This window comes from Pelodiscus sinensis, chromosome 3 (genome assembly GCF_052426305.1).
Source record: "Pelodiscus sinensis isolate ZL-2025 chromosome 3, ASM5242630v1, whole genome shotgun sequence".
Classification (NCBI taxonomy): Eukaryota; Metazoa; Chordata; order Testudines; family Trionychidae; genus Pelodiscus; species Pelodiscus sinensis.
Window position 1 is genome coordinate 110938659 of NC_143054.1, and position 23149 is coordinate 110961807.

The 23149-nt window shown below is 41.7% G+C and overlaps 1 protein-coding gene across 2 annotated transcripts; it reads left to right on the forward strand.

Moving 5' to 3' along the window:
* Window positions 1-3737: 3737 nt before the first annotated feature.
* VIP (vasoactive intestinal peptide) lies at window positions 3738-23136 on the forward strand. Of its 2 annotated transcripts, none has more exons than XM_006114977.5 (7): window positions 3738-13039; window positions 14298-14414; window positions 16317-16460; window positions 16866-16970; window positions 18380-18511; window positions 19289-19403; window positions 22227-23136. In XM_006114977.5, exons 2-7 carry the CDS (start codon window positions 14308-14310, stop codon window positions 22233-22235), a joined length of 612 nt encoding a protein of 203 aa, XP_006115039.1. In that variant the 5' UTR covers window positions 3738-13039; window positions 14298-14307; the 3' UTR covers window positions 22236-23136. The 2 variants fall into 2 exon arrangements, with proteins under 2 accessions (XP_006115039.1, XP_006115040.1); XM_006114978.5 differs by having other exon boundaries at window positions 16320-16460.
* Window positions 23137-23149: the final 13 nt, after the last annotated feature.

Sequence of the window (23149 nt, forward strand, 5' to 3'; positions counted from 1 at the left end):
TAGTTCGAACTAACGTCCGTTAGTTCGAACTAACTTTGTAGTGTAGACATACCCTGGTTTATTTTGGCAGACAGCCTGAAACCTGTTTGTGGCCCCTAAGTGAGCTCTGAACCCCTGGGTCAGAACCATGCTCCTAATGGAACACCCTACTGCCATCCCTGCCCCCTCCCACTGGGAAGGGTTTGGGGGATGAATGCTCCCCCATGAGCTGGCTGCTCCATATTGGCTCTGTTCAGCAGCTCAGGGGACCTGCTCAACTCTCTTGCTGCCTCCACAGCTATCAGTTAGCAGGATGATGGAGAGTAGAGGATACAGTCAGTGATTACTGACACCTATCCTGTGACTGGGGTAGTAACCTTCAGGCCCTCTTAGACCTAGGTCACCTAATTGGGAATGGGAAATAAAGTCTGGTCTTTGCTGACACTTAGTCCTGATTCCACGGAGGCCAGGAGTAAGAATAGGCAGCCATCAAGCATCCAATTGACTGCTAGACCTCCAGATTTTGCTCATTGCTCTGAATCCTTGAAGCTTGTGAGCATCACAAATAATTCAGGCTGACAGTCCATGTGAGCTGCAGTCTGAGATGCAGGTTGAAGAAGACATAAGTCTGTGAGTGATATGAGGAGCATGGGACATCTCCTGTTATTTGCAAATGAACTCAGTTCTGGTCTATAACTAGTGCATAACACATTCTCATTTAATTTTCTTTCATAAGGAGTTAAACAGCATTTCCACTCACACACCCCATTAAATATTTCCACCCTCTCAATCTGTGTAGTTTTTGAGCTACAGGTATTTGTGTAATGTCTTAAAATACAGTGACAGAGATCTCAACCACTAGGCAATAGGAAATCCATGTCTGAATACAAACCTTTGTTCAATTCACATGGGCCACATAGTGTCTGATAAATTTATTGGCGTAGTGAAGATGTCACACAACTCATAGTCCTTTATGTCACCAAGTACATTTATATGTGATCCCAGTAAATACAAGAGGCATAAATAGGTTCTCTTGCTTCCTCCAGAGCTCCTGGATGACATTGAACTGCCATTTGATTTAAATGCTGCTTCCAGTGTTGTGCTTTACGAAAGAGTTGAAAAAGGAATGAAGCTATTATATATTTATATGTGTATTCATTTCTTGTTTTTATTGCTTGACGGAGAACTGAGGCTAAATCAATGATGTAGAAAACTTCCCAGGCTATGGTTAATTTATATCTGAATGGCAAATCTATTCCCCTTTCAGGCTCAGCTATAGTGTAAATTCCCCTCCCCCTGCCCCCAAAAGAAACATGGTTCTTTCCATATAACTTCATTGGGGATAGATTTTCAAATAGTGCACAGTGCTGATGGCTAAAGTATTCAAGATTGTGTGTCCAGAAAAGCATTTAGGCACATGCTTCACTTTAAACCTGTGAATAGTCATATTGATGTCTGACTGGATTAGGATTTGCTCTAATATTGACTTGAGTGAGGCTACTCATGGGTGTAAGGCCTTTTTTGACTCTCAACCTGATTTCTAAACCATGTAATTCCAGTGACTTCGGAGCATACTGAATGCTGCTTGTTCAAATGCTTTTTGCATGTTAAAGTAGATGGCTACCTCACCAGACCTCTCCACTCATCTTTCGTTCTTGTTTAGGCATGTAAGAAATACTATACGCTCACTGTGGATGACTTGTTGATGGACATAAAAGGGCTCTTTATATCCCCTTGCTCCCTTGTATGGGTGTATAAACAGGCTCACGAATGAGCCCTTAGCAGCTAATCAGTAATCAACATCCTGCTTGACCTTCAAGAGGATCTTTTCTTCTTTCCATTATTTGTAAGGCATTTAGTAGGATATAAAATCAAAGAAGATGCCTCCTGAATCACAGCCTCCTCAGAGCTAATGTGGGTTCAGTTGTTTATTTAAACCTGGTTTGCTCCGAACGACACATCCTCTCAAACCTCTACATGGCACCTATATGTATCAGTGAAGTGAGAACTGACAGCAATACAGGCTTTATGGAACTTCTTTAAGGCCTTTCCCTCTCGCTGCTAGAAGGTCTTCGCTAGTGGAAAGCACAGCATTAGGGTAGGGAATGAGGTCATTTTGGGGCATCCATTTTAGGAGAGAAGCTTCTCGACTGAGCATCCTGAACTTACTGAGGGTACGTCTACACTACAACGTTAATTCGAACTAACTTAGTTCGAATTAGTTAATTCGAACTAAGCTAATTCGAATTAACAGATCCAGACTAAAAAACTAGTTTGAATTAGTGTTTTGCTAATTCGAACTAGCATGTCCACATAAAGTGGACCCTGAACCAGGCTTAAGGATGGCCAGAAGCAGTGCCGGCAGGGCATCAGAGGAGGACTCAGAGCGTGGAGATGCTGTCTCAGGCTAGCCGAGGGCTGTGCTTAAAGGGTTCCGACGGCCACCCTGGACAGACAGTTCTCAGGGGTGCCCCACTTGCAAAGCAGTCCTGGCTTGGATTGCCCGGAGTACCCACACTGGGCACATCACAGCACTCGGCCATCAGCCCGGCTGCACTTGCCGCAGGCTGCCATCTGGAGAGAGGGGGCAATTGGGGGGCTGCAGGAGAGCTTCCACCCCCAGAAGCCCGCAGAGCCAGCCCAGTCCTCCCCATCGGGGGCGCGTACCCCATTCCTCCCTCACCTCCTTCCACTTACCCTTCCCTAGCCCCTCTTCTTGATGTACAAAATAAAGGACAATTGTGTTCAAAAATAGAATCTCTCTTTATTGAACAAAACTCGGGGAGACTGGGAAAAGGAGGTGGGAGAGGGGAAGAGAGAGGGTGGGAGTGGGGAGGGCAACTAAAATGATTAGGGGTTGGGAACAGGTCCCATATGAAGAGAGGCTAAAGAGACTGGGACTTTTCAGCTTAGAAAAGAGGAGATGGGGGGGACAGGATAGAGGTCTCTAAAAGCAGGAGTTGGGTGGAGAGGGTGCATCCAGAAAAGTTCTTCATTAGTTCCCATAAAGAAGGACTACAGGACACCAAAGGAAAGGAATGGGTAGCAGGCTTCAAACTAGTAACAGAAAGTTGTTCTTCACAAAGCAAAGAGTCAACCTGTGGAACTCCTTGCTGCAGGAGGCTGTGAAGGCTAGAACTAGAACAGAGTTTAAAGGGACGTGAGATCAAGTCATGGAGGTTGGGTCCATGGAGTGCTATTAGCCAGGGGGTAGGAGTGGTGTCCCTGCCCAAGGTTTGTGGAAGGCTGGAGAGGGATGGCACGAGACAAATGGCTTGATCACTGACTTCGGTCCATCCCCTTCAGGGTCCCTAGGGTTGGCCGCTGTTGGCAGACAGGCTACTGGGCTAGATGGACCTTTGGTCTGACCCAGTACGGCCATTGTAAGCTCAGGGCTCAGGGTCGGGGGTCTCAGTGGACCACCTTGATTTTCATGCACACCTGCTCCTGGGTGGCCAGACTGGCAGCTCTCCTGCCCTAGCCGGCCAATTTCCTGTGCCTAGTGCGGAGGTCGTGGATGAGGTCCACGATGTCCGCACTAGCCCAGGCGGGAGCCCGCCTCTTGCGGTCCCGGGCAAGCTCCCAGGAGCCGCCAGCCTGGTCCCGGGAAGAGGGGGAGGGCTGGGGGGCATTGGGTGGGTGGCTCGATCCGTGCCAGGTGCAGGGTCTGCTGGCTGGGTGCTGGCAGGCTTGCAACTGGCACAGGCACCGTAGCCAGCCCGTGTCCCTTTAAGGGGTCCGGGGCCGGGAGGGAGGCAGTAGAGTTTCCCTGGTGTTGGCTAGAGTGGCCACCAGGGAAACCGGGGAGGGCTAGCCTCCCACTAGTTTGAATTAAGGGGCTACACAGCCCTTAATTCGAACTAGTAAGTTCGAACTAGGCTTAATCCTCGTGGAATGAGGATTACCTAATTCGAATTAAGCGCTCCGTTAGTTTGAATTAAATTCGAACTAACGGAGCGCTAGTGTAGCGCCTATGAAAGTGAGTTCAAACTAACGTCCGTTAGTTCAAACTAACTTTGTAGTGTAGACATACCCTGAGAGAAGTTGAAGAGCAAAGCTGTACATTGCCAGTTCCAGCACAAACAGGCTTCTCTCACACACCTGATTGGCTCCAGCACAGCACTCAACCAACCCTGCTTGTACTGACCCTAGCAATATGAGTCCTCAGCAGTGACTAACAAGCACCAGAAAACCTGGACACCAGAGACATGTTGTCATGGGTTGCTGGCCCATTTAAGGGGAGTCCAAGCCCTGGCTCTGTGTGATGAGCTAATGTAAGGGGAAGGTGCCCATCTAGTTAGTTAATTAAATAAGCATCTGGGCCTGATAAAAGGCCATCAGAATGCAGTTGCAGGGAGGTGGTCAAAAAGAAGCTTCCTCAAGGGAGTGGAGTTCACAGAGGAACATAGCCCCTAGAAGGGCTGTGCAACTCCTGACACTGAGGAAAGAAGCTTTATTCCAAGTATATTTGTATTTAATAAAGTGGAACCAAAGCAGCAGAATTTTGTCTTATGCCCTTTTGGACTGTGTTGAGTGGGCCCTGAGCTATTATACACAGGTGTGGGGAGTAGCTGTGGTGCTGCATTGGGTCAGCAGGGGACACTACAGAGCAAGCATGCCCTGCAACAGACATGTTCTTATGAGCTGTGCCAAAGAGGGGAAAGCAAGTTTTAACTAAACATAAGAAACCCTCACTAAACTCATTTCCTTCATTTTCTTGCATTATAACAATTTGAGGAATCCAAGAGCATAACCAGCAAACACAGTATCAGTTTCTCTAGTTCCACCTTCACTGGATCGTGCAGAAGTATTAGTGATTATATGTGTTTCTCTTGGTGGTGGACATCTGCACATGCCTTGATGCACATAATATTTATTCCACACATGGATGGAAAAAATTAGAGCATTGCTTGTGGGAGGAACAACTGGAGTTCATTTGGTTCATTTGCTGAATACCCTGTCTAATCAGTGACCTAATTTCCTTGTACTCCTCACCTGTATCTCATGAGTAGACAGTCTTGTGTCTAATCCTCAATACGGTGCCTTCCGTGTTTTGCTACTTCTTCAGAAGCTCTGTACTATCTCCGTCAATTTAATCTACGTGATGGTAGCTATGCAAATAGTATAGCTGAAGTTAACATATTTACCACAGTGTCTTCTGAGCAGTAAGGTCCACAGGGGCTGCTCTCCTGTCAACTCCAGCTACTTTTCTCATCCTGGTGGACTACTGGAGTCAACAAGAGAATACTCTGAGACTGATTTATCACCTCTAAACAGACACAATAAATTGACAGCTGGTGGATTGATTGTTGCAGGATCGATCCACCATGTAGTAGAGATAAGCCCTTGGTAATATTTGTTTCCTGGAGATTTCCAGCTGAAGGTAACAGGTGCTAATTTAGATTAAATTCAGGGGTACTTTACACACTTACCACCTCTTTAGCACATACTTTATAGTAGTTGGGTGTAATAATGGCTATATTGACACTTGTGTAATCTCTGGTTAGCGATGTTATTGAAGGCTAAACAGCCAATGTTTGAGTGATGTCACTCTCCATCAAATGATTTCAAGTTCTACTGCTGATAATCTTTCCCCTGCCCATTTAACTTTCCTCTCCTTTTCAACAAGAAACTGCAATGCATGATCTCTGAGTCTGCACATGCACCTACCCATAGAGCTTCCTAAGTATTATACAGGATGAATCTCTGTACTCCAGCACTCTCAGGTCTGGCAACATCCATAGTCCAGCATGTCTGCTTTTTGTGGGTGTGGCCAAGTTTTTTGTGCCCCCCCCCCCCCCCCACTTACCCTTGTTTGCATCCCTCACTGCCCCAAGCTGGGATCACAGCTGGGAACAGCTGTGGAGCCTGGCCTATGGCCAATGGGCTGGTGGCTGGGATCCATGCAACAGACTGGGAGCTTGGACCCTGGGGCCAGCATCAAAGCTCCCAGGCCATGGTTGACCTACTGTAATTCAAAAAATAATCTGGTTCAGCACAAGTCAGGTCCAGAGACTGCTGGACTAGAGAGGTTCCACCTATAATATTTGCCAAATAACTTAGCTATTGATATTGTGACATGCAAAAATTACTGAAAATTACATTGTTTCACTCAGGTGTCAATGGATTTTCACCTTTCTCCTGAGGGAATCCACCAGGGCCTGCCTTATAAGATACAGGATTCCAAATTGCAAGCAGTAGTAGATTAAGTCTTGAGTTTTCTCCTTTTTTGGTCTCGCTTCTGGCAAATTTGATAATTAGGATTATCTGCCTTTGGCCCTTCTGCTGTATCAGGGTGTTAAGGTCTGCTACTGAATTGCATAGGGTCCTTTTTAACCACGGATCCTTTTGCAGTTGCTTCTATTTCTTGTGCTTAGCTATGACCCTGGGATTGATCTAATGCCTTAAACGTATGAACAACATCTTAGCTATATTCTGTAAGAAGTGAATAACGTGAACATAGCTACTGATATAACTGGATCATTCATTCAAATACTTTATATCAGATCATAGAATCATAGAATACAAGGTATGGAAGGGACCTCAAGAGGTCATCGAGTCCAGTCCCCTGCCCTCATGGCAGGACCAAATACTGTCTAGACCATCCCTGATAGACATTTATCTAACCTACTCTTAAATATCTCCACAGATGGAGATTCCACAACCTCCCTGGGCAATTTATTCCAGTGTTTGACTACCCTGATAGTTAGGAACTTTTTCCTAATGTCCAACCTAAACCTCCCTTGCTGCAGTTTAAGCCGATTGCTTCTTGTTCTATCCTCAGAGGACAAGATGAACAAGTTTTCTCCCTCCTCCTTATGACACCTTTTTAGATACCTGAAAACGGCTATCATGGCCCCCCTCAATCTTCTCTTTTCTAAACTAAACAAACTCAATTCTTTCAGCCTTCCTTCATAGGTCATGTTCTCTAGACCTTTAATCATTATTGTTGCTCTTCTCTGGACCCTCTCCAATTTCTCCACATCTTTCTTGAAATGCGGAGCCCAGAACTGGACACAATGCTCCAACTGAGGTCTAAACAGCGCAGAGTAGAGTGGAAGAATGACTTCTCATGTCTTGCTGACAACACACCTGTTAGTGCATCCCAGAATCATGTTTGCTTTTTTTGCAACAGCCTCACACTGCTGACTCATATTCAGCTTGTGGTCCACTATAACCCCTAGATTCCTTTCTTCCATACTCCTTCCCAGACAGTCGCTTCCCATTCTGTATGTGTGAAACTGATTGTTCCTTCCTAAGTGGAGCACTTTGCATTTGTCTTTATTAAACTTCATCCTGTTTATCTCAGACCATTTCTGCAATTTGTCCAGATCTTTTTGAATTATGATCCTATCCTCCAGAGCAGTCCTAACCTGGTATCATCTGCAAACTTAATAAGCGTACTTTCTATGCCAATATCTAAATCGTTGATGAAGATATTGAACAGAGCCGGTCCCAAAACAGATCCCTGCAGAACCCCACTTGTTATACCTTTCCAGCAGGATTGAGAACCATTAATAACTACTTTCTGAGTACGGTTATCCAGCCAGTTATGCACCCACCTTATAGTAGCCCCATTTAACTTGTATTTGCCTAGTTTATTGATAACAATATCATGTGAGACTGTACCAAACGCCTTACTAAAGTCAAGGTATACCACATCCAACACTTCTCCCTTATCCACAAGACTCGTTATCCTGTCAAAGAAAGCTATCAGATTGATTTGACATTATTTGTTCTTTACAAATCCATGCTGGCTGATCTCTATCACCTTGCCACCTTCCAAGTGTTTACAGATGATTTCCTTAATTACTCGCTCCATTATCTTCCCTGGCACAGAAGTTAAACTAACTGGTTTGTAGTTTCCTGGGTTGTTCTTATTTCCCTTTTTATAAATGGGCACTATATTTGCCCTTTTCCAGTCTTCTGGAATCTCTCCTGTCTCCTATGATTTTCCAACGATGATAGCTAGAGGCTCAGATACCTCCTCTATCAGCTCCTTGAGTATTCTAGGATGCATTTCATCAGGCCCTGGTGACTTGCAGGCATCTAACTTTTCTAGGTGATTTTTAACTTGTTCTTTTTTTATTTTATCTTTTAAACCTACCCCTTAATTTGCTTGAGAGTGAACCTTTTTAGTTAATTTCCTCAATCACTTTTAAACTGTTGCCTTATGGAGTTTAGTCAACAGGAAATATGGGCTGGAGGATGGCTGGGCCAAAGGGTGGTGTGATCTTGTGCATGAGAAATCTATTTTTGTATGGCAGAGCCAGGGGAGAACAAAACTCCTGAAGGCACCAGCTCATGCATTGTGTGGGTAAGAGAGGAGTGTGATTGGCAGGAGGAGGGATGCACCATTGCTAGAGCAGGGTCCCTAGCCACAGAACACCAGAATCCTTCTCCGCCCCCAAGAAATATCTGAATTAGTACCACTGCGAAGTTCTAACCAGTGCCATATCAGAGGTGCTGCTGGGTGTGTAGGAAGATCTCAGTCACATATACAGTAGACAGCGGCTGGGAGTTCTGTGTGCTCTGAATAGAATACATGCAAATCAGATACACATCCAATTTTCTCACAGAAATACAATCTGTGCACCCATAGCCAAAATGCTATGCATGCAAAAGCTGATGAGCCAATGGGGCAATTTTCAGCTATGCCTTTCCTGTGATCAATACAGAAAAAAGGGAGGAGGGTAAAAGTGGCCTCAAGGTAGTTTTGTGCATCCCAAAATCTGTACCAGAAGCCATCATGGCCTATAGGGCTCCTTGAATTTGCTTTAGATTGTAGTAGCTGTCCATTAGCCTTGAGATCAACACTGAATAACTGGAGCCCAGTTTGCATCAGCTATGTCTCCTCTGACCCCTTCCATCTTTCTCTCTCTGTCTCCCCCTCCAGCCCACACACTGGGCTTGCAGCTGGGAAGGGGGTCAGTGTAGAACTCTCAGCAGGGAACCCAATGTGACAATTGTGAGCCCTTTATACAACTAGAGTGTTGCAAAAGGGCCGCAGTCTAGGACAGAATCTGTCCTAAGGGACTGCAGAAAAAGCTTGGGAAAATGGAGGTGTGAAAATTTGAAAGTCACTTCTGCATCTCTGCTTTAAAATCTATGCTCATTTACCATTTCTTCAAGGTACCAAAGCATCTTCCCACACGAACCTGAATACCTGATAGACATACAGCTTCACTTGCTTTGAATACTTTCAAAGTGCAGGAAGAAAATAAGGCTGTGTTCTCTGTGGGTATGTCTACACAGCAAAGTTATTTTGAAATAACAGCCGTTATTTCGAAATAACTTTACTAGCATCTACACAGCCAAACCGCTATTTCAAAATTAATTTGAAATAGTGGAGCGCTTATTTCAGATTTGGTAAGCCTCATTCCACAAGGAATAAAGCTAAATTTGAAATAGCTATTTCGAAATAAGTGCTGTGTAGATATTATTTCAAAATAGGGGACTTCTAGCCATCCCATGGTGCCCTGGTGTCCACTCCAGCCTCAGCCAAGAACACTCCTCTTCCTCCCCACTCCCCGGAGCCCTTAAAGGGGTTGACTCTGGCCACAGTGCCTGTGCCAGCTCCAAGCCTGCCAGCCCAGAGCCAGCAGTCACTGCCTCTGACCCAGGGGCCCCAAAACATGAGCCAGCAAGCCACTGGTAGCCAGCCCTCCACTGCTCCCCAGGAGCAGTCTGCCAGCTCCCAGGAGCCTGCCAGGGCATGGAGAAGGTGGGCGCCTTCCTGCCTTGGGAGGTTGTGGAATCTCCATCTCTGGAGATATTTAAAAGCAGGTTAGATACACATCTATCAGCAATGGTCTAGATGGTGCTTGGGCCTGCTGTGAGGACTTGATGAGCAATTCAGTAACAGTTAATTGGAGGAAAGGGTTTTGGATCGGACTACTGCGTCTACATGCAGCAAGTTAAATTGGGCTACCGGCATTTTAAAATGGCGACTGGCCACGAATATGCTAATCAAGCGTGGGATATTTAAATCCCACGCTTCATTAGCAACTTCGGTATGCTTCATTTGCCTCCCTAGTCTGAACTAGGGGGCAAGTGTAGACATACCAGAGGAGTGCACAGAGTATGTACTCTGCAGTTTTCCATAAGGAGTCTGCAGTGTGAGGGTTAAGTCTACTCTGCAGTTGAAACTGCCCCTCCCCTTATGCCCTACCTCTTAGGGGGATTGGAGTTGCTCTGATACTATGACTATGGGAGCTATACAAAATAGACAGTTCTTTCATGGACAGTTTTACATCTAGGAGAGGCTTGCTGTGTAACCACAGCCATGCCCACACCCTGCAGAATTGTTCTCCCACAGCTTTGCTATTATTTCGCTCAGCCTAATTCTTAACTAACCATATCAATGCCTTGTGAGATCAGACCTTTTACATGAGGTACCAGGTTTTTCCCCACATAGGCCAAGAGTATTCATATTGGACATTCACTCCTGTACTCTGTTTGTTAGGATAAACGCAGGGGAACTCTTTACATCAAGTCCTCTCAAGCCAAAGGTGTCACAGCTTTTGGCGTGTAGATGGCGCTCTCGCCACATGTACATCTCGAGGGTTTGCGTTTTCTTCAAACCCACAAGGATGCATGCTTTCGCCAGCTGACCGCTGTAAAACGTTTCCTGTGAATTGGTCGGGCAAAGAGCCTGTTCAGCAATAACCTCTGCAGCTTCAGTTCTATGTGTATGTTTACTAACTGCATTATCAGTCTAACGTCTCCAAACTCATAACCTAACCCATAAATAACTCGTCTTTCAAGCCTCGGAGTTCCCTCCTTCAAACTTTTGTCCTGTGTTCTTCCACAAGCCCATTCCTACACCTGATCTTTTACAAGCGTCATTTACCAACCGTTTGAAGCACTTTATTTAAGCCGCTGTTGTCTGTCACTAGTCTGCAGTGCAACACCTTCTGAACTCCGAGTACAGCATTTAAGGGGAAAACTTTCATCCGGAGCTAGGTGAAGAAGAGCTACTGCTGCTTGTCATGCCATTCCAGAACAGAGCTGATCATTCGACCTCCAGTTATGTAGTAACAAGGGAAAATTTCCTGGAATTAGGCCATTGCAGGAACTCTGCTTTGAGTCACAGCTGACATCCGAGAAACAAATTTCCAGGCATTTTTTAGTTTAATTCACTTAATTTTTTATGTAATTGGATTAGAAAATTTGATTAGGGATGGCAGAATATTCACCGTCAAGCCTGTCCAACCTTTGAAGCAGCAAAGCACGGAAAACTTATATGTAAGAGGAAATGGTGAAATCGTCCGCCCTGATTTTGTGGTCGGGTACCTTGTGTCCATAGGTTAGGAGGCGTAAGTGTACGTACATCACAGACGCAAGAAGGCTAAAGCAGAACTGGAGAACGACCCTTTACTGAAGTGATTACTTGACGCAGCTCTTTTGATGTATGAGTTTTATGTGCGAAAACTTAAATTAGATAAAGCAAGAACCTGCCAAAAACTCCCTCTGCTGTAGAAATCAAACTAGCGCCGGGCGCGATCCCATGTCTAATTACGACGTGTCCTCCCATCTGCCTCCCCGCAAAACAGGGCAAAAAGTGGGGGCTGTATTAGAACTAAATGTCTAACCACACGCTGTGGGAGTGACTCGCTCTCTGCTCTCTGGGCATTATTGAAATTCCGAACAAGAATGAGCTCTCCTTCCCATCGTATTACCCCCTTCCACTCAATAGCCTAATTTCAGGGCTTCGCCCATTTTGTATTCTGGAAGCCTATTCTCTATTCTGGAAACCATTTCTTTGGTTTAGTTTACAAGCACCTGCTAACGCTTTATTTTCCTCGAAGAAATGTGGGTGAACAAATAAGTTTTCAACGAGAAAACAAAGAATGGTAAATTGCTTCATAAAATGGTATCTGCCGGCAAATAGAGAGTTAAAAATGGCATCCTTTCTAATCCAGCTATATTGCCCCAAGCCGCTCCTTTAAAGGTTACATGGAAAAGGTCTCTAACGGTATAAAGTTTTCCAACTGTGTCATATATGGTGGTATTTCATCGCTGTTCCCTGAGGACTGCAGATAACACTCCTATCGAGCAGCTAAGGTATATCTGTGGTTTAGATCTGTATCTGTAAAGAGTGGAAAGCTTGGAAAGCGGAAGCTTAGGAGAGTCTTTGCATTTCACTAGTAAACAGCGACTTGTAATTGTAATCTACAAAGTTTTGTCCAAAGAAAATTTCAAAATGTGGGAGCACCCGTTCCCCCACCCCTACTGCTCTATATTGTGAAAAATAGCTGTAACAAGCCCCGGGTTCTACACTATCTCAGCGGTACACGTAACAGTTTACAAGACACCAACACTTTTCTGAGAGTAGATGTGAGGCTTTTAAGTGCTAGACTCTAGCCAGAAGCCCTGCTGAGAACTCAGGCATTCAAGATGCTACCGACGTATTTGCTGGCGCCCCCATCCCTCGTTGTTTTTAATGTACAGGAGGAGAACCAAGTTGCTAACAGATCCCGATTAATCACACCCAGGCTAAACATACACACAGGACTCCACGTTGGAGCCAACTGAGTGGCAGGACCTGCCCAACGATCGTCTGTCGTTGTAAGCAGAATTACGCTGTCAGCCGAGTGTTACTCACTGTTTAAGCCATTCATTAATATAAATCAATAAAAATGGGGTAGGATGTTGCCCATGAATTAAATATGAACTTCTTCCCCCGGCTCAGAGCATCCTGAACAAAGCGATCACGGACTTCCATTCAACCCCTTGGGAATAGTGACGTCTCCCAAGTAACGTGATCGCTTTTTCTGAGGCAGAAACGTGGTCCTATCTATAACCCCTATAAAACGAGGCGGTTGCAAGGGCTGAGCAGAGTGTACTGAAGGGGAGAGGAAGCATCAGTCAGCTGAAGGAGGAGGGCTAGGCAACACCACTGAAGCAGCAGCCCCAGCCAGCCCAAAGGAGCCAGCCCCATAGTCGTTCACCTTCAGCACCCGGGACAGCGCAGGGCGAGCAGCAGAGGAATTCAGCACCTCGGAGAACTCCCCACGCCGGGCGGACTTTCCAGGAGAAAACACCGTGTCCCTGCCTCGTGAGTACCTTCAGTTAGCCCTGCTAGCGGGAAGAGGCATTTTAAAGCACTGAAACTTTCTGGTAAACAGAGGGGGAAAATAACCGGGGGAGCCTAAGAGCCATGCAAACTCTCTTAACGCTAAAAAGTTGCTGGCCAAAAAGCAAATGGGAATATACAGAGAAGTCCTGCCTTCTCTGACGCTGCTTTCTTCTTAAGCCTTGGTCAATTCCTAGGTACTTCAGCCCAGACTAACCAATTTAGGGTGTCTTTGTGCCTTCCCTTACTTCTTCCTAGTGCTCCAGATTAGTTGCATTGGAGCACTGATTTCTCCCTTATGCCTAGTAATCACGTGGTGGTTGCTTGTGCGTGCGCCCTTTGGGTTGCTGTACTGATCTGGTACCCTACCTTTAAATGTATTGATAACCAAAGCAAGCTCATCTTCCTTTTCTCCCTTCGTCTGCACTTTTCTTTCCTGCGGAAGAGGGGGAGCCAGAAGAGACTCTACAAAAAAAGTTCCCATGTACAGTCTCTGTTTCAAGCTCCAAAGGATGCGTATTGGGTTTGGATGAACATTTACTGTGTTTCTTCACATCAAATCTTCCGCTAATTGTTCGTTCCCTGTGGTTGCTTGAAACAAAGTATAGTTCCGCTTTCGCAGCATTCTATAGTGCAGTATGAGAATCATCTGCTACTCGTTATTTAATTAATCATTTTTAAATTGTTAAATTACTGAAGAGAAACGGAAGCATACTTAGCTCTGCCAGCAGAGCACAAACATAAGAGGGCGCACGGCGTCAGTTCACACGACTCCTCCTTCATCCTTCAAATTCACACTGGTTTTAGCTGGCTTATTTTACACAAATGTCTGAGTTTCAAGGAGGTTTAGGTTTCGGACAGAATTTCTCTCCCCTCTCTATCTGCCTTTGGCCTTCATCAGATACTAGGAATGACAAAGCAGAAGAAAAAGTTTCCTCCTGGGTGATTTAGAAAAAAAAACACGTTTGTTGTCAATCAGATCTGCGTTACACAGCGAGTGCCCCTGACTCCTAAATCAAATGCAAAAAATATTTTGCAAATTGTAAAGAGCAATATCCCGAGCTGACGTATTTGAGGTGTAGCCCGCAGCAGGAATCCGTACTTTGCCACGTGGGATCTATAACCTCCCTCCCCTTTCCTTCATACAGGAAAAAAACATATTAGAAATAACCCTTTTGTCTATCCAGTAGGGAACCAGTGAGGATAGGAAGTAATTACTATCTCCTATTCATTAACTCAGGTCCACAACGATGGAACACAGAAGCAGCTCTCAGCTTTTTCTGTCTTTTACACTCTTCAGTGTTCTCTGCTTGCCAGCTTTGGCATTACCTCCTTTGGGGACGTACTCAGCTATGAGGTAAGTGTTGTTCCAACTGATACGAACTTCACCTAAAGCCCCCCAAGGCTTGAACACAAGACTTTTCTCTCAAGCAAACATGAATAAAAAGCTCATTGGGTAGTTTCACATCAACATTACAGTAAGTGACTAATAATTACTGGGTAAGCTAGTAATCTTTACAATAGCTTCAGTTAAGGTGAACATCTTTCACAATAGCATGAAAAGTATGGGTTGCTCTACTTCCTCTTCTATAAATAGTGTAAACTGTAAATAGGTTTTAAGAAATGATACCCTCTCTTCCTTCTGTTCCTGAAGAACACCAGCAAGTGATGTGGTCTTTTCATTCAGCCAGTGCCAGCATCAGTGGAGGATGGCAGTTAAATGAGTTCTTATTTTAAAGGTCCTAAGTACCATTTCCACTCTAATAGACCTTTATTAATTATTGCTGTTTACCTGAACAATATAACAGATAGTAACCTAAATGTGCTGACTTGTGTTTCAGGGTTAGCTTTGGCCTATCATAAATAATAAGTATCTCCTCCTGTGGCAAAAAACTCACTGCAACCCTGCCATTATGTCTGTACTGTTATCCTGTAAATCTTCTCAAACATACAGCGTGCTTAAGAGTAGAAACAGATTCAGCGTGCCTCAAACTATGGCTGTAGACTATGTTACAATAGATTGCGAGAAATTACTTGCCTAATGTCTGTGCAAAGCTTTAGCTCAAAGAATACATTTTACACATGGAGTAGTTGGATATTTTGAAATTTTATTGTTATTTAGATAAGGTAAAGGGAAATGTTACAATGTGTTTTTTAAAATTACTCAAACAAATGTACATGCTGAAAAGAACAAAGGAATATAACTATTGTTGTATAATTTTAAAATTTGCCAGTGGGGTTGATTTATTTCACACAACAGTCATTGTACTTGTTCCATAAAGTAGCCGTAGCTGAAGGAATACTCATTGAAGCTAAATCTTACTTATGCAAGTAACCTTATAAGTATAATTTGTCCAAAGGGAGCATATGACTTAGCATGAAATCTCTTCCCAGCCTTAGTGTGTGATTTGGCACATCATCCCATGCTGCATCTACCACTCTGACAGGAAACTATCATTTTTTCCATAGAAGACAGTAGTGACCAGAAGCAATGTTTGAGGCCACACCACTGCATCACAGTCATGTTATCCCTAATAATACATGAAATAATGCATCAGCTGATGGAGTGGGCAACAGTAACAAATTAACAAAAAGCATATCAGACAATGTTTGGGATATTAACACTCAGAACAGAACTGTGGTCCTGATGAAAATACATTAATGATTAGCAGTGAGCTATTCTGAGGAGTTAATAGCAAATGAGTTTTAAAAGAGAATAAAAACAGTATATAGCTATATGTTTATGACTAATATGGCAAAATTCATCCCTCTGCAGAGACCCTGCACAAAGGCCTAAGAACCACTTACTTATACCTTAGCACTATTTTTAGGTGTTACCTGGAACTTAACTGGTACATAGATCTGGCCCTTTATACAGGAGTGAATTTCATCCATAATTTATATCACATATTGCAATGGTTGCCATTAAAAGTTTTCGGATTGCCATTTGCAAATAAGTACAATGGCCATGGATAGGATGATATTCCCTTTAGTCAATTATTTGCAGTGACGTAAGATGTCTATTCATATATGGTTAAAGATAGGGGAAATCCATTACACTGGTTATTCTACCACCTTGTTAATGATGGATTATTACTTGCAGAGTATTTTCTTCTGCTTTATCCAGTTTGCTTTAAAATGTCTTAAGGATTAGACATATAAATTGTTTGATTCATATGATACTGAATGCAAATTGCGTTGAAGGAGACAATATCAACTACCCTCATTTTACAATACTTTATGAGATTTTCTTCTCCAGTAGGTTGGGAAACAGAATGCCATTTGATGGAGCAAGTGAACCTGATGGAGCCCAAGGGTCATTAAAACCTGAAACTGACATTTTGCAAAACACACTCCCTGAAAATGACAAATTCTATTTTGACATATCTAGAGCTATGGATAGGTGAGAATTTTCATTATCATAAATATAATTTATGATATATTGCTTGAGTGATACCAAGGTAGAAAGTGATTTTCCTACAATTATTTCAATGAACTTTTCAAACAGCTTAAGACATTTGAAAGGAAAATTAAAGTATTAGAAAGGAACAATGAATGTAGTTGAATAATGACAGCAATATGTATGTTTGTTACAGTTTTCTGAATTTCATTGTCACTATAGCCTGGGCACTGAAAGGGCTTAACATTAATAATCATTCATTTGGAATTCTAAAAAAAAATCATTTAAGAAATCAAAGTACTGATCATGATTTTCTAAAGAAGTGATTATGAAATTGAAAATATAAACTGTATTTACTTGTAATATACAGAGTCCAGGTTTTATTGTTATTTTTTCCATCCATATTAGGAATGCAAGACATGCTGATGGACTTTTCACCAGTGGGTACAGTAAACTTTTGGGACAACTTTCTGCAAGAAGATATCTTGAATCACTTATTGGAAAACGGGTTAGGTGAGGTTACACTTAAATAAAGTTTTATTTAGCTTACTTCACTAATCATTCCGTGCATAAAGTTTATCCATCTGTAAATTGGAGAACAATGATCTTTACTATCTTTTCAAAAGTTTTTTGAGCTCTTTGCATGTAGAAACCATTTGATTAAATGTAATTAATTAACATTAATACATTATTATTTATATGCATTGCAATTTTTGTTCAAAATTGACTTTTTGAATTACATATAACATATAAGAGAACACCTAAGAGGAGTCACATTACATACTAAACATAGCAATGAAAAAATCTGACTGCATGCTGTTCAGACTACTGATATATACTATAGGATTACAACTATTGAGCTAATTGTTTTATATATTTTCCCCTTTGTAAGCTGTGCAAATCCCACACTTTGACATTCAAACAGAAAATCAGGTGGATTAATGCCCATTTCACATGGCCAGAAAGTGACTGGAAACTGAGCACTGAATTGGCACTTACTTATTACTATCCGGGCTACAAAGGACTGAATTCTCAGTTGGTGAAAAACTGCATAGTTCAGTAGAATTATGCCAGATTACACCATCTGAAGATCTACTCCTAAACTATGATGCAGGAAACTTCACGACTTCAGTTTTGGGTTTCCCAAAGTGCTATTTTTCCTCTGACATTTACTCACAGCCAATGGTTTAGTGCTAAAAAACTGAAGTAAGTAAACTAACCCCAAACCTTATTCCTCAAATGAGAAATAGTTGAACTCCATTTGCACACATTTACTCTCTATCACACTCAAAGCAAACATTTTAAAGCTATATATATATATATATATATATATATATATATATATATATATATATATAAACAAACAATATAACTATTGGAGCCTGCTCCTGTTGAAATCAAAAGCAAAATTCCTACTGACTTCAATGAGCACAAGCCTAGGAGTTTTGAGAATTTCTTTATATTTCAGCTTTCCTATATAATTTCATAATTTACTTAAATATCTTTCTAGTGTAAACCAGGATGATTTCAGTTTGTTTCAAAGGGTTCCCCAGGTTACACGAATTAGCACTTAAAAATTTGTGATATTAATCGATAGAAAACAGAATTGTCAGAATACTGAAGTTCAGGCTGAGCCCTTGATCATAGAAGACATTCAGAGACATCAATTATAATTTCACTTACAGTACATGGAGATGGGAGGAAGTCAACAGGTAATCTGCCTCAGTAAAGACTGAATAAAAGTCAGGTTTTTACTTGTAGTATCACAGTGACTTTTGAGATAGAAAAAGAAAATTGGAATGGAAAAGGATTTTTTACTCAGCTAGTCAGCAAATGGAAAACTTACTGCACATAGTTTAAAATCTATCTTTTCTAGTTGAATGTATTTGTGATCATTTCCAGTGTTTCTTGTGTTTACATAGCAACAACCTTATGGATGAACAGATGCCTGTCAAACGTCACTCTGATGCTGTCTTCACTGACAACTACAGTCGATTTAGAAAGCAAATGGCCGTGAAGAAATATTTAAACTCAGTTTTAACTGGAAAAAGAAGGTATAAAGAAAATAAAAGACAATGAACATTAATGATATTGCAATGTAACCTTAATATATTGAAAAGAGTTAGGGACATTTTCTCTTAGAGTGTGTCTACACAGCAGGGCTTAACTCGAAATAAGCTATGCAAATTGAGCTACGTCAGTTGCATATCTTATTTGAAATAGTTTATTTCAAAATTGGGAGCCTCTACAGAGCACTTATTTCAAAACAGAACACACTTCCTCGGACTTCCCTTACTCCTTGTACAATGAGGGTTACAATAGTCAGAGTAAGAAGACCTCCAGCTTGACAGTATTTCAACATTATTTCAAAATAACTGCCTGCTCTGTAGACATGGACTAAGTTATTTTGAAATAACACCAAGGATTTAGAAATAATGTTGTTGTGTAGACGTATCCTTAGTGGTGTATTTACAGCACACTTCACAGTCCAATTAGAATGAAAGAACAAGGAAAATGCACAGAATTTGGGATTCTTAAAATAAAGGCAAATGCTATTGAAATATTCTTAAAGTGCTTTTATTCAGAACAAACATCCTAATAAAGGAAGAATTAAGGAACTAGGGCTTATGCACAGCACTGGCTATCAGATAATGTTTTTATAATGAAAATGCATAGTGTTTGAAATTTGCTGATATCTAAGGAAGTGCTAGACATGCTAGTTTGCTTACTTAAAAATAGTTTAACAATATTTAACAAAAAGAAAGTTCCTATGATTGGGTCTGGGTTATTTTCCTGTGTGCAATTAAATCCATGTTTCTCATCTGCACCAGCCAAGAAGAGTTAAACCCTACCAGCCTTCGAGATGAAACAGAATTGCTTGAACCTTCCTTTTCTGAAACTTATGATGATGTTGCAGTAGATGAACTCCTGAATCATCTCCCTTTGGTAAGTCCAAATTTACTTTTATCCTTGCCATTCAGCAGATGTCACCCCACCCTTAAGATATTAATCCTACACAAAAGATCACCTCTCTGTAAAGTGCACCCCTCTGGCATGAACCACATTCCAGTATATATTTTACATGTCTACAAGGAATGTATTTCAGCATAATGACCTCTTTAATAAGATTAATTAAATGATCCCCATGATTACTTTCACTCTGACTTCCTAATTAAATGAACAGTCTGACACTGTTGATAATTCACCTAGCTCACTTGGGTGTTTCTAACCACATGCACTGAGGCAAAAAACCATAAATGACTCATTTCTAATTAGGAAGAATATTCCAACTTCTGAGAATAAATTCACCGATTTTCTTTAATTAAAAAATAAAGTTCCATCCCTGCTTTTTACCTTACATCATTCTTACTAATTGAAATCCAAACTCCACCTAAAACTGCAAAATGAGAAACATGGGCACCCCGCCCCAACCTAGGAAATTGTGTATTAAGGGGAGACAGACCTTTTTCCCCCTCTATTCTGATATGCTTAATATCTGAGCTCTAGTTTATAATAGGGAATTATTTCAAAATAGCTCCTCTTATTTCAAAATAAGTGGAGTATTCATACTACTAAGCCTGTTGTTTTGAAATAATGGCCTGATTATTTGAAATAATAGCTCCTGCTTTCCATGAGGAATAAAATTTATTTTGAAAAAATTATTTTGAAATTGCGGTAGTATGGACGCTCTGTTGCTGCTGTTTCGATATAACTACTCCCCAACATCATTCGAAGTAATTATTCCCCAGTGCTTCCTTGAGTAAATGTTTTTTACTCCAAAAAATGAGGAGTAACGTTAGTTCGAACCAAGGGCTTTGGTTCGAACTAATGCGTCCCGGCGCGCACTTCCTGATTCAAATCAGCTGTGATTCGAACTAGCACGCTGGAGAGCTCATGCTAATGGAGCGCGGGTATTTAAATCCCGGCTTCATTAGCTACTTCACTCGTTGCATTTGCATCCCTAGTCCGAACTAGGGATCAAATGTAGACGTACCCTCAGGGGGCTGTTCATTGGTTCCATGCTACTAATGATACAGCTGGGCAAAAAATGGACTACAAATAAGAAAAAAGAATTATTTAATGCATCCTAGTATTTGCTGAATGCTATGCCCTTATATGAGTAAGAAAATGTTTTTTGTCAGTTTGTCATTACCTTCACATAACAGAAGAAAATGCATTTTTCCTAACATAAGCAAAGAGCCAAAAGATCACACTTCAGGGTATGAGACAACTTCTATATGAGGGTTGCGTCTAGACTGGCATGATTTTGCACAAAAGCATCTGCTTTTGCGTAAAATCTTACCGCCTGTCTACACTGGCTGCGAGTATTTGTGCAAGAACACTGACTTTATAATGTACAAAATCAGAGGTTCTTGAGCAAATACTCCGATGTTCCCACTCAGGGATAAGCCCTCTTGCGCAAGTATTCTTGGGCAAGAGGGCCAGTGTAGACAGCCACGTTAATTTCTTGCGCAAGAAAGCCCGATGGCTAAAATGGCCATCGGAGCTTTCTTGTGCAAGAGAGCGTCTACACTGGCATGGATGCTTTTGCGCAAAAGCAAATCTCTTGCGCAAAGGCACATGCCAGCGTAGAAGCTCTCTTGCACAAATACTTTTAATGGAAAAACTTTTCTGTTAAAAGTATTTGTGCAAAATCATGCCAGTCTAGACGCAGCCGAGGGGGTTAGGAAATGTTCTCTGTTTGAAAGTTTTTCCATAACTGTCTCATACAACATTTCTGACACTTTCTTCTACAGCATCTGGTTCTGGCCACAGTTAGGGTATGTCTACACTACCCTCCTAGTTCGAACTAGGAGGGTAATGTAGGCATACCGCACTTGCAAATGAAGCCCGGGATTTGAATTTCCCGGGCTTCATTTGCATAAGCGGGGAGCCGCCATTTTTAAAACCCCGCGAGGTGTACCGGTAGTTCGGAATAGGAAGCCTAGTCCGAACTACCTAGTTCGAGCCCCGTGTAGCCGCCCTGCACGGGGTTCGAACCAGCGGGGTTTTAAAAATGGCGGCTCCCTGCTTACGCAAATGAAGCCCGGGAAATTCAAATCCTGGGCTTCATTTGCAAGTGTGGTATGCCTTCATTACCCCGCTAGTTCGAACTAGCGGGGTAGTGTAGACATACCCTTAGAGACATGATACTGGACTATAAAGATCATTGGCTTGGTCCTGGCAAGTCCTAAGTTTGCTCCTTTTTTCCTCCCTCCCATATTAGGAGACTGTAACCATGCTACAGATTTGCTAGAAGAGGGAGAATCTGATCAGTATTGTCCATTGTTCTATCAGTAGCCATTAGTGCCAGGTCAACTTGGGAATCTGCACTTACTCACTTCAAGGATACAACTGCTTTCAGCATCACTCCACTTGCCTCATATGGTGATACTCAACAACACTCTTGTTGACTGAGCTTGATTCTTTAGTCACTCACTATCAGGCACAGTGTTTATTGCCATGAATATGGGTTTTATACAGCGGTGAAAGTAACTTAAAATTTCTTACAGGTACTATCCTATTGCAACCTCAGGTCCTGCCAGCTTTTTAAATGGCTCTCTGCTGGCTTTTGCCGTGCTCTTGGGTACATCCACTTACTTTCACTGTTGGTTCCATAATTATCAATGTCACTACTCCCAGTGAGGACTCTTCCACCCAGTAGATGGTGTTTGCAGGATTTGGATATTGGATGTATATACTTTGGATAACATTTTCTGATGTCACAGTCACATTGATTTTGAAACACCTATTTTTCTTGTTTTTCAGAGTCTCTGAAGGAGAATTGATAAAATCTTTGACAAGAACAAACTATTTTTTGAGTTCCACATAGTATTTCAAAGAAATGATACAGTATTCAAACCAAAACAAATATGTTGTGAAGTGACAGTTGTGATATATTTGTTTCTGATATAATAAAAGTTGATGTTTACACTGTAAATATTACTTTAGAAAGCTCTACCTAAAGCTGTACATATGTATGCTAGTCTAACTCATGAAAATCCTGTGATTTCATATGATGTAAATCCTTTACTTCAATAAATGCATTTGAAAAAGGAGGAATGCACACTAGAAGACAGCACCAAATTACTGATTAACTGACTTAGTTTAACTATAGGAACTCTTCAGGTAAAATTGTGCAATGCAATGGATACATTCACAGACAATTTAATAAATAAAGACAAAAGAGCATAAAAAGGAATTGTGTTCTGTATGTTCACACTGTAAGAAAAGATTGCTGGGGATAGGATATATACAAAAATACATTCTAACCATTTAAAATAATCTGTACAAAAATACATGTTAATCATTTAAAATGATTAGATCCTTCAAAGAACCATATCCTCCTCCATTTTGAATATTTTCACACTATACAATTTAAGTTAAAGCCAGTAATATTTCTTTATTTTTAATGGTGACCCCTTTTTAATCCAGATATGTGGAAGCACATAGAAGAAGGAGGGCAGGGGGGAAGCTACCCTTTATGTTTGATATGCTAAAGTCATAGCAGTAAGTTTCTTCTACATTTGATTGTGTATAACTTTGCTGATGAGCGCATTCCTTATATATAAAGTAGACCTGGAGACAGTTTACTATTTTTTCAAAATGAATGTAACTTATGAAATACACAGACAATAAAAACATTTTATTATCACTGCAACTATTATTGGTTTGATTCAATGCTATCATTG

Bases quoted from the DNA above. Each gene is read 5' to 3' on its own strand.
- VIP (XM_006114977.5), top strand. From the start codon at position 14,308: ATGGAACACAGAAGCAGCTCTCAGCTTTTTCTGTCTTTTACACTCTTC. The intron at 16,971-18,379 runs GTGAGGTTACAC...GTGTTTACATAG, and splicing joins CTTATTGGAAAACGGGTTAG to CAACAACCTTATGGATGAAC. The intron at 18,512-19,288 runs GTATAAAGAAAA...CATCTGCACCAG, and splicing joins GTTTTAACTGGAAAAAGAAG to CCAAGAAGAGTTAAACCCTA.